We start from the raw sequence: 12,500 nt of genomic DNA on the forward strand, positions 1-12,500 counted from the left end.
CTTGCTCAAGCGCTGTCCAACAATTACGTTTGTTTAGACGATACTCCTATAATGTAAAAGTATCGTACACCTCGTATCATGGCGTTACATACATTACAAACTTTCCATTCACCTTAGTTTGTTTGTTTTTCCTTATGATTTGTGAAAATAGATTTTTTGTTATTGTGTCTCATGTATAGACAGGAAATGTCTCTACCCATAGCGAATGAATGTTTGGCACCAAGTTTCGATTTCGTTGAAAACAAAAATTCAAAATTAATCCAATTGAATTCCTCCCCAAATTGTAGGGGTCTAACAATTTCAGTTTTGCGTTAATCATTTTTAATGAGTTATTTAGGAAATTGACCATATTCTATAGGATCATATTTGGGTTTAAATCACTTATCCAATTCGGTTAAAAATTTGCACTGTATCTCGGTCGAAATGGGTTAATTAGATTTTGCTAATAGAAAATCATTTTTGATTTGGCATGGTATTTCCTCCATCATAAGATATGACAATTTTGTCCATGTGGCCATGTTTGTTTGCCCGGAAAGCACGCTATATGCCGAAACGGCTTTAAATGTTCTTATTGAAATACTTATTGATATATGTCCGTTGAGTTCAAAAATGGGTTAGAGAAGGTTAGGTTAAAGGACACGCACCTGGCGAACCCTTGGTCCATTGTGTTTGTCCTAGAAAGATATGAAATACGAGAAAGAGTGAAGAAAAGTCGAAATAGAATACTTTGACATATGGACAATGAACAAAGCACGTGCGCAAGGAGATGAAGAAGAGAGAGAACAAGTAAAAGAGTGCTAAGTTCACCGGGTCGAATCTTATATACCCTCCACCATGGAACGCATTTGTCAAGTTCTTTGAATGACTTTTTCGAATAGAAAAACACAAGTCATACAAAAAACACTACCTCCATAATTTTAAACAAATCGAGTAATAATTGCGCCCTTAAGAGGCTCAAAAAGTAAAACTGCAAAATTTCAGACAAATCGGATAAGAATTGCGCCCTCTAAAGGTTTAAGAAGTCTATTCGTGAGATCGGTTTACATGGCGGCTATATCAGGTTATGGACTGATTTACACTTTACTTGACACAGTTGTTGGGAGTTATACCAGAGCATTTCATGCAAAATTTCAGCCAAATCGGGTAAGAATTGCGCCCTCTAGAAGCTTAAGAAGTCAAGACCCAATATCGGTTTATATGACAGCTATATCAAAACAAGAAACGATTTGGCTCATTTACAATCCCAACCGATATACACTAATAAGAAGTACTTTTGCAAAATTTCAAGCGCCTAGCTTTACTCCTTTGAAAGTTAGAGTGCTTTCGATAGACGGATGGACGTGGCTAGGTCGACTTAAAATGTCATGACGATGAAAAATATACATACTTTATGGTATCTGTGACGCATATTTCGAGGTGTTACAAACGAAGTGACGAAATTTATACCCTCCAATGGTGGAGGGTATAAAAACGAAATGCCGTCGCACACAGCATAGAAACTAAACAGCCTCATCGACTTACATCCGCCTCGTCAGCCAAGCCAGGCCATTGCATCAGTCAAAAATAACGAGAGGATTGAATGTCTGTGGTGATCTTAGAAAAGAAAATAGGTGTTCATATATAATCCTACGCCTTATCCCCACCAGCACGGGGGATTGGCGCAAACCTAGCAAGTTTGTCAGCAACCTCGTTCTCGTTAGCCCAGTACCACGTCAACCGAGACGCCCCTTGCAGGCCGCCGCTATGGACCCGGGATCACATCCACGACCCTGAGGATCGCAAAAACCTCGATCTGAAAGACAGTGCACCGGTAAAAAAAAGTCGTATGTGACCCCCCACTATCCTGGTGGCTCAACAAACAACTCTGCCCCTGTGTCCCATCCAGCTTGGACCCACCTGTGTAAACAGATTGGCCCTAATAGGACGGGTCGCCTTCAGCTCAAAGCTCCCTCTCCAGTAGGACAACCTTCAGACCACCATCGAAAAAAGAATAGCTCGGCACATAATCCGCCTCGTCGCTCATGCCACGTAGTCGTTCCACGTCAGCATGTTTATAAGGGTCGATCAATTAGCATGGATCACAAAAAACACGCTAAGCGATAGTCAGAATGGTAATCTACGACGGAAAGACCGTCATTGTAATCGACGACTGAAAAACAGTGCGTCGGTAAAAAAAGTCGTATGTGACCCCCCAATATCCTAGTATCTCAACAAACAACTCTGCCCCTGTGTCCCATTCCAGCTTGGACCCACCTGTGTAAACAGAAACAAGGACGTATTCAGCTCAAAGGTCCCTCTCAGCTAGAAAAACCTTCAGATCCCAATCGAAAAAAAAATCGCATGTTTAGGGTCGATCAATTTGTATGGATCACAAAAAGACACGAAATCTTAATCTACGACGGATTCTTAAAATTTTTGCACTAGAAACTGTGGGTCTAAAATCAAAGGTCTAATTTCCCCATATAAACCTATCTTATAACTTGACTTATTGGGCCCCTGACAACAATTCTGGTTGGAACGTTAGCATGTGGACTACTGTTCACTTTCAATGAGCGAGAACACATTGCATGGTATTATGTATAAAATATTCTGGTTAACCGAACATAGCAATTTGTGTCATTTCTTATACCCACCATCGGAAAACTGGGATATATCCATTTTGTCATTCAGTTTGTAAGATATAGAAATATCCATTTCGAAGCCTTTAAAGTCTTTATATTCTTGATCGTTGTAGAATTCTAAGATGACCTAGCCATGTCTATTGGTAGGTTAAGTAGGAAGATGGACTTTATCGGACTATATCCCCCATTTAGACCGATCTGGCGATTGAAGGTCTTAGGGTCATTAAATGGCCATTTACTGCCCGATTGCCCCTAAAAAGTTTAAAACAACGATGGATGTGATGCAATTTATAGATAAGTCAGGTCCAAAATTTTGTTTTAATACTCTTGGCAGCTTGTTAAATACGATTTGAAAGTTTGCCTTCAATATGATATCTTTAATGTATATTTCGACGGGTGGCGAAAGGAATTAATGTTATTAGAGAGTCTTAAAAACTTTTGGGCAAGCAATTTATTAGTTGTTTCTTTATTTTGTTTATCACTATGGTTTTGGATGTTATTGTTGAGGGCTTATGGGGGCGTTGCGCATTAAGCCTAATAACTCAGTTAAAAATGATTGAACAATTCTTTTAAATAGTACTAAAAAGCCCCTTGGTAAATTATACCGGTAATTAGCAAGCATACGACTCTCAGTGATAGTTGTTAGAGAGAGAGAGAGAGAGAGATAAAAATACATATCTTTCTTTTTCTACGGTTTCTATTCTATTTTTCTAATATTCACTATTTGTGTTTTGTTTTTTCTCATTTTAGCCGCTACCTGCAGTACAAATTAAAGATGAACCCCTGGATATGGAAGATGAGTACCATAATGCCAAGAATAACGATGAGTCCGATGAAATGGTGGATCCCACAATGTTTTTGGAACGCACTGCTGATGAAGGAGAAGAACCCCTAATGGTAAATTGAATTTTGTGTCGCACATTAATTCTTTCAAACAAACGATGTATGTAACGTAAAACCATCTCTTCCATCCCATTCATTAGGATACATTGTCCAACTATGATTATGATAACATAAGACCAAACCTACCAGCGGGCACTGTTATACGAATGAGTACCAAGGAGGCTGCATGCAGAGCTTGTAATTTGAAATTTTCCACAAGGGCAAATGCCAGGCGGCATGAGAAGAATTTGCATCCTCATCTCTTTGACACTTTAGAAGAGAATGATACAACGGTGAATAAACAAACGGCTGCGCTCAATGCTTCGCTGGAACTGCAGCGTGCAGTTGCCGCTGCGGTAGCCGCAGATGCTTGCAAACTGACAGGCAGTGGCGTTATAACACCTCAGAAATATCGGCATGAGGTTGTTACGGCTTTCAATAACTCCTGTGAGGTTGGCTATGACTATGACAATCCTGAGAAGTATCAACATTTGCTGACCGATGAAAAAATTGTGTTCTTGCAACAAAATGATGAATTCTTGCGACAATACCAAGCGATGACCTGTCGCTGCTGTAACCGTTTCTATACCACCTACAAAAACTTCATGGCCCACATGCGTAAAAAGTACCTTACACTACCCAGAAATTGCTGCTTCAACTGCTTAAAACTCAACGATTCCAAGGCGCTGTTCATTTCGCACTTGAAGAAGCGCAATTGCATAAACCTCCACAAAGTATTGCATAATTTAATGTCGAAAAATGCCAACTTTGCAGCGGCTGTTAGTGCCACGGTAGCGGCGGCGCCAGAAAAACTGCGGGCCAAAGAATTGCTGGTGAACAAAATGTATGAGTGCAAACTTTGTCCCAAAACATTCCGCTTGAAATTGGAATTTCGTACACATGTCTACGACGAACATGCCGATGCTCAGCGCAAAGACATTAACCACACCCAGTGCAGTTTCTGTGGCATAGACATCGAAGATCCTGCAGAACGTAAACGCCATTATAACAATATGGATTGTATAGTGACGTTGCGTTGCGTCACCTGTGATACGAAACATGAGACGCAACAAAAATTTATGGAACACGTTCAGGATAAACATTTGGCAAATTTCGGCGAGGCCACACAATTCGGCAGTGGAACAGTGGACAATTCACCAGGAAAAATATCTTCCAACCTGGGTGGAGGAGGAATGGGTGGTAAGCAATGAAAATATTTAAATGTCTCGACAAGCATGTCCATAGAAAGAAAGTAAACAAAAAATTAATCATTTTTAAATGATTCAGGAGTCGTAATGAAAAAGTTCAATTAAAATAAGTCAAGAGTTGTTGTCAGGAGCCAAATTATAGGATGGGCTATGAAGGGAACATTATAGACAACAGAAAAAAAAATTTAAACCAAGTGTTCTCCAGGGGCCTAGAAGTCGACTAAGAATGTCATACATACTTTAGAGGATCCTAGACTAGATAGGTGATGGTATTAGCAAAATTTCCTAAGGAACCCATTTCGTCCATACTCGTGAAGAGTATTTGAATTTGCTACGCAAATTTAAGCCAATTGTGTAGGGGTAGGCTTTTATGAGAAAACCAATAAGACGATCTTCAGCAAAATTATGATTAGGTTATAATAACCCCAATGACATGGTGGAGGGTAAATTTCAAAATTTCCTAAGATCACAATAAAGAACAGCGGGCAGACTTTCCGATTCAAGTTTTACCTTATTGAAAATGGGTCCTCTTTATATGGGAGTCCAAACGCCTCTTTGGGACGAAGTTTTATATCTAACCTAACCTAATATTCAAGCTTAGCATAGAAGACTTTGACGAAAATGTCAACAGTATTACGATTACGAACAGAGCACGTCTTAAACAAAGCGGCTGTTTATTGGGATGTGCAAGGCAAGTTATGCGACACTAAACGCCTACAGACCTATAAGCCATACGTCCTTTCTACTTAAAAACATGGCACGTATTGTAGATACCATAACAAAGAGTAGGACATCCAGCTGTCAAGGGAAAGTCGGTAGAGGTTGTTCATAAAATTGAAGAAACCTGCGATGCCAAGACGTACACATTGGCGGTGTGCATTTACATCGAGGGGGCCTTTAACAATGTGCGGACCGGGTGGACCAGACCCTAAGACCATATGCTAAAGAACAGATGGATAAATTGTGGATCTCTGACATAAATATAAGCGAAAAGGCCGCATAGGGCATGCCATAGAGGGCTTTTTATCGCCACTCCCATGAGTTCAGACATGGTAGCATATGCGGTAAATAGCGACCGGGTGAATGTAGTCTTTGGAGAACGACCGTCTCCCATTGCACCTGAAGAAATTGACCTCCCCCAGCAAACCAGAGTAGTTCGGGCTCAATTACGATCCGACAGATGCAATGACACTTGAGGTTGAGTGCGGCACATGCTGGCGACACATTCTTGGATTGACGGAAATCTGCTATTGCCATCTGGAGGTTCATGCTACACGACAGTGTGGGCGTGGGGATCTACATTGAGAACCCAGGGACTGTGATTGTTTTCGACTGTGACCACAATACGGTTCTGCAGGCGGAAATCCGAACGATCATGGAATGCTTGAGGTTGTATGGACAGTAAACTGGCCAATAGTCAATAACAACCTGGACGGCAAGGTCACGAACAGCCTTGAAGTGAAAGAAGGATATTAACGCTTTTTCTGAGGATGTTACCATCCGCATCGTTAGGGTACCGGTCCATATTGGAGTAAAAGGGAAAGAAATAACAGAGTTTGGCAGCGAAGGCCAGACGATTGCCGTCAATAAACATGGTTAACCCGAAGTCTTTCCTTATGGAACAACGAAACTGTCGGTAAGACGATGAAAATTCAATGAGGGAATCCGGATTGTGGGAAGACGAAGCTATTACTAAAAGAAAATAAGAAGGAGGTAAGTATAGTTTTCGGAATCATAACGGGACAAATAGGACTGCGAGCTCACTTATGCAAAATCGGCGCGGCAATAGATCCTATATGTAAGGCATATGGGGAAGATATGAGACATTGGAGCATTTCCTATGTTATTGTCCAGCTTTCGCGGCTAACAGGTACGGGTACTTAGGGTACTTACCAGACATGCAGCAACTTAAGGGCGTGGTATGAAAAACAATTAGGGATTTTGTAGGTAGCAGGCATTTCCTGAATTAGATTTTCTTTTTCGAGGTTAATATTTTTTTTGTATTTAGAAAGCACAACATGCCGATTGCAGGCTTCGGTGCTCCATAGTGGCTTGGGGCGGATTAATTTCCGTACTCTCTTTTCAACCTCACCTAACCTAATACTAAGGCTACACAACGGTTACATTGGTTATGAGGAGGCCACATGGCTCAGAGGTGCATGCCCACTTATGGCGCTGAACGAGTGGCTTCGAATCCTGGCGAGAACATCTGAAAATCATTGCAGCGGTGGTTATCTGGTAACTCACGCTGGCGACATTTGTGCGGTCTTCAGCTATATGAACTCGGCTTTAAAATGGATGAACTCTTATCATTGACCTAAAAACTGAATCGGACAGCCCTCATAATATAAGAGAAGCGTTCCTTCTCGCATATATATGAAGGCAAAAAATATCAGGATGTGGGCAGAAAATAATAACGGAGTATTAACTATGTTAAAATTTTAGATAAATCATCTAGAAGTACGCATTTCACGTGTTCAACCCGTTAAACAAAAAAACATATTTTGTTCGTCTGCCCCGATCTTATATGCCCTACACCATTGATCGCATTTATCAAGTTTGCACGATCTCTCTTTGTAGACAGAAACTAGGAAAGACGAAAAATGGTCATAACAAGAAATCCCCAATTTCACCCAAATCGGATAAGAATTGCCTCCTCTAGAGGTTCAGGGAGTAAAATAGGAAGATTGGTTTATATGGAACCTACATATATCAGGTTATAGACCAATTGGACTATACTTGGAATCATACTTGGTACATGTGTTGGAGGTCATAGGAAAAATTTCATCCAAATCGGATAAGAATTGCGCTCTCTAGGGGATCAAAAATAATAATAAGGACCGATTAGGCCAATTTACAGTGCCAACCGATCTACATTAGGAATAAGAATTTTCGACAGACGGATGGACGGTTGGGGCTAGACTTTTTGGGGCCTAACATACCGCTATTTCCAGGTGTTAGAAATAGAATAAAGAAGTTAGTTTACCATCCTATAGGCGAGGGTATAAAAATGGCTTATATGGAGGTATTTGTATACCCTCTTTCGTACGGTTAAAGTATAACTTCTTGTTATACCATGTTATACCATGGAGCTCTCTTTGTCGTCAAGACTTTGCTCTTCCACTTATTTAGGAATTCCTTATAGACATCCGAAACGGTATCAGAGTTATTGTAACCACATTTGTATGTGGAGGTGGCGATCCTCATCAAGCTCCATATGTAAGCAAGTTCGTTCTGGTCCACAGGACCGATCGCCGCGGAAGCGTTATGGACATTATTTAATTAAAGGCGCTAAAAACCCGTCTTGTCGAGTATCATAGGCATTCACTATTTAAGCAAGACCCGTGCCAGTCGGCCTCTTACTGAGAGTCTCTACTCTATGTCGCTGATTGTTTGCGACAGCAAATGCAGCTACTACATATACGAAGCATTCCACTATCCGCAACCTCCTGTGGACTCCCCCTAGCTCTCAGCTAAGTTTCTCATAATGATGATGAACAGCACACAAAACGTGTGCTGCTCACAGTCAACCCGTGCTTGGTATATCAGAGTTAGCTCTCTTTGCAATATTTTAGAGCCCTCTCGTCGTTTGCCAAACGAAGTTTGTATCAATTGTGTTTAGATTTGGCCAATGTTAAAAAGTTTTAGAAGCAGTTGAACATTTTCCTCAAACTTATTCGTTTCAAAATAGCCCAAACAGTATATTGTTCCTTTTGTAAAAATGTTTTTTTATGATAACATTTAATGGCAATGAACAATTATTTTTTTCGTTATATTGTAATGGATGTGAAGCATGTTAGTTTGAAAACTTGCCTAAATGTTTTTTGTTTCGTTATATCTTGCAGGTACTTCATCTGCAGATGAATCTCGCAACAGTTTCGGTGTAAATCTTGTAAATATTACTCCACCACGAGCCCAGTACTTCTCGCGTATGCCGCAGGCTTGTCCGATATGTGGCCAACAATACAATAACTACAATAATGTACTGCGTCACATGGAATCCAAACATCCCGATCAGTTACCTCAGACATACAAGTGTGTAAAATGTGGACAGGGATATCCAAGGTTGTCAAATCTCCGCGAGCATATGGTTAGCGCACATGGAGCCGACAAGGCTCGCCATACGGGCTTTGAGTATATTGTAAATGCGGATGCAGTGAAGAGCGCTACCGACAGCAATAGCGGAGGCAGTGCACAAACACAATACACAGGACGCTACGATTATGTGATGAAGGATTTGATGTCTATAACAAATGGTGGGACACTGGGTAAGGGTGGGCGAAAATACGTTTTTTTTTGTTTTATTTGGTTCATGTTTGGTTTGACATTGCAATGGTTTTCATAACTTTTTGTATTGCTCGCAAAACAAAGTAATCTGTGCTTCAAAGTGTTGTAAAGTTAATAATCTATTTGCCTTTTTTTCTTGCGTCTTGTAGATGACGACGCGGACTATGAGAATGCGGCAAAGAAAATGCGTTTAGATGGAAGCACCAGCAATGGCAGTAACAACGGGGGCACACCAACAAATACAAGTCCTCGAGAATGTCCCATATGTAATGCTGTATTTGCCAACAATATTGGTCTATCGAACCACATGCGTTCGCACCAGAGTTCTGCCAATAACAATTTCAGCTCAAACTCCAAAGCGATAAGTGGCAGTGGCGGAGGCAACAACTTGCAGCAATCCGCAGCAATACCGACTCCCCCCACTATACTAAAGAAGTCCCTGGAGCAGGCAGCCGATCGAAGATTTCGCCGTATGCGCTGTCGAATATGCCAGCGTCGTTTCTCTTCCAAGAAGTCATATCGCTATCACATGTTGAATGACCATCAAATACGCAATGTTCAGTTTATAAAATGTAAACTATGTGACGCCGAATTCGCCTATGAGAAAGGCTTGAAGGTGCACATGTTCAAAATCCACAACACTCTACTGAAGGACGACATGATTATCAAACAATACGAATGTGAAATATGTTCAATAGTGTATCGCACAGATGTCGAACTGCAACATCATCTGGCCAATGTGCATAATAAGCATGGGGAAGCACCAGCAACAAATACAGACGCTGATGACTATAATGCTGAGGGTTCCCCTCTGAACGCCGGTGGAATGGGTGATAACAATTCCACGGCTGCCGATTTGTCAGGTATATCAACACCAGTCAGTGTGGTGGGAGGAGTTGCGGGAGGAGATGGCGGTGGCGGTGGCGGTGGCGGCAGTGCTGGTCCTTTATATTGGTACCAATGCAAGTATTGTCCCTCCAATTTCAATACGAACAAAAAACTGGCCATTCATATAAATTCGCATGACGAATTCGATTCCAATGACTACTCATGCAAAGATTGCGGTAATGTGTACAGTGGAAGAAAAAGTTTATGGGTAAGTCTTGGATTACAATTCAGTATTATCGACAATCAGGTAATTGAAAATAATTTTACCCTAGGTTCATCGTTATAAGAAGCATCCTCAGATTCCCGAGCCTTCCGAGTGCGCTTTATGCAAGAAGATATTCTTCGATAGTCAAATGCTGGATCACCACATACCCACATGCAATCGCAAGCCCATTAGCTCGACCAACAATGAAGCTACTGGTCAGGGCAGCGCTATTTATAAGCACAAGACTGGCGATGATGAAGACGATGATGACGAGCACTCGCGTGACGCTGATGATTCTATTTCCACAAATCTGCAAGCGGCCACTGCGGGCAGTATGAAAATCAAGTTGCCCGAAGTGGCCTGTACGATTTGTGGAGCTCGTTTCACAGACCAAGAGTTGTTTGCCAAGCATATACAGATGCACGAAAGGGAATTGTATACCGACAATCCGTTGGCTGCAATGTTTGATACTGGCCCTGCTGATCCAAATCAATTCTATATGGATCGTGTAAATGATAATGGCGAGTATGCTTGTGATTTGTGTTCGAAAACCTTCACACAAATGACAGCATTTAAAGTTCATAGGAAATGGCATTTCAGAGGTGATAACAAACAGGTGAGCTTTTGGACTTGTGCAGTGAGGCTTTGAAGAGAAAAGTGAAAGTGCTACGAAAAATCAAATGTCCTTCTTTCGGGAGAAAAAAAAAATCAAATCTATTTTCGGAATGCCACATCTATAGATGTTTAAAATCAAACTTTGAAATTTTTTTCAATATAATTTTAAAAAATCTTCTTATCGAAAAAAAAAAATATTCTCCAAATTGGTGGAGAAAGAATTGAAAAACTGAATTATTGTTTGTCGAGACGCATCAAGCAATATGTTTTACTATTCCAATGTTCCTGCGGCTATCTGTCCTATAGATAGCAACGAGCTTGATCACCTGTAAGAGCTACCTTCACAACAAATTTGGTTACAGCACCAACAGCAACTATTCCTAAAAGGCCGTAAACATTTTAAATTAGGAACTTAGTCCTAATATCACAGATTTCATTGCTTTTATACCATAGCGCTTCCATGACAATGTCATCTTTTATTGAGCAGTGAATCTCGCTTGAAATTTTGCATAGATGCTACACATTGATGTTGGTCGTTGCAAATAGGCCATACCGGTTCAGCTTTGGATATAGCCCCCATATAAACCAATCTCCTGATTTGACTAATTGAGCTCTCAGGAGCTGTAATTTTTATCCGATTTGGATGAAATTTTGCACGTAGTGTTTTGCTATGATTTCCAACACCCGTGCCAAGCGGCATATCAAGCAAGTCTAAACAACACTCATGTAGACAAGGTACCAGATGCGGTAAATGGCTACCGGGTGAATGTAGTCTTTGGAGAATGACCGCCTCCTATTGCCCCTGAAGAAATTGACCTCCCCCGGCAAACCAGAGTAGTTCTAGCTCAATTACGTTCCGGCAGATGCAGCCGCCTCAACTCCTACAGAGCAAGGATTGATGCCGACGTGCAAGATGTATGTCCCGATTGTAACCAGGGACCGCACGATACACGTCACCTGTTTAACTGCCCAGCCAGACCCACTCGACTCAAACCTAGATCCCTGTGGACGCACCCCATCTTAGTCGCAGAGTTCATGGGTCTTGACACTCAACAGAATCAAGCAGACGAAAGATAGAACACAACAAACTGCTATAACAACAACGGTCCTAGCTTCAATCCCATTGCAGCCCGTTGTTCGTACTGTTACAACAACATCAACGGTCCTGCTTTATAACTGTACTGACTATAACAAACCCCGAAGCGTCCACTTCAGAGATCCTAAATGCAAAGTGATTTTTTTAATATTTTGTGCAGAGCTGCTTGCTTAGAAGAAAAACAAGTAAATCAATCAAATCGAGTATTGATTGAGGCTTCTAGGCGTTCAAGAAGTCAAATTCGGGTATCGATTTATATGGGGGCTAAATCAGTTTATAGGCCGATTCGGATCATATTGAAAGTCAGAACAGAAACCCTTGTGCCCAGTTTCAGCCAGATCAGGTGACAATTGGGGTTTCTAGAGTTTCAAGAACTCAAACCGGGGAACAGTTTTTATTGACGCTAAATCAGTTTATAGACCGATTCGGAAAATACTTGGCATGGACTTTGGAAGTCATAACAAAATTGTTTGCGTTATATTATAGCCAAAATAGGTGAAAATTGAGGCTTCTACGGGCTCAACATTTCACATCCGGGGATCGGTTTATATGAGGCTATATCAGTTTATAGTCCGATTCAGATCATACTTGACACAGGTGTTGGACAACAGAAGTCCTTGTGACAAATTTCAGTCAAATCGGATTAAAATTGAGGCTTCTGGGGTATCGGTTTATATGGGCTATATCAGTTTGTAGAC

General features: G+C 41.1%; 1 protein-coding gene and 1 long non-coding RNA gene across 2 annotated transcripts in view; one reads left to right on the plus strand and one right to left on the minus strand.

Annotated features, from left to right (window-relative positions):
- LOC106080858 (zinc finger protein hangover) overlaps nucleotides 1–12,500 on the plus strand; it is a 42,162-nt gene that overhangs the window by 25,934 nt on the left and 3,728 nt on the right. The window contains exons 3-7 of the mRNA XM_013242457.2: nucleotides 3,372–3,518; nucleotides 3,605–4,703; nucleotides 8,557–8,979; nucleotides 9,148–10,094; nucleotides 10,159–10,707. Coding sequence (XP_013097911.2) covers nucleotides 3,372–3,518; nucleotides 3,605–4,703; nucleotides 8,557–8,979; nucleotides 9,148–10,094; nucleotides 10,159–10,707 — 3,165 coding nt within the window. The remainder of the gene's footprint in view (nucleotides 1–3,371; nucleotides 3,519–3,604; nucleotides 4,704–8,556; nucleotides 8,980–9,147; nucleotides 10,095–10,158; nucleotides 10,708–12,500) is intronic.
- Nucleotides 299–2,776, minus strand: LOC131996775 (uncharacterized). The gene is made up of 2 exons (XR_009397986.1): nucleotides 2,634–2,776; nucleotides 299–674 (listed from the first exon to the last, which is right to left on the minus strand). It is a non-coding gene; the product is annotated as an uncharacterized LOC131996775 (long non-coding RNA).

The sequence above is a fragment of the Stomoxys calcitrans genome, chromosome 4 (assembly GCF_963082655.1).
Source record: "Stomoxys calcitrans chromosome 4, idStoCalc2.1, whole genome shotgun sequence".
NCBI lineage: Eukaryota > Metazoa > Arthropoda > Insecta > Diptera > Muscidae > Stomoxys > Stomoxys calcitrans.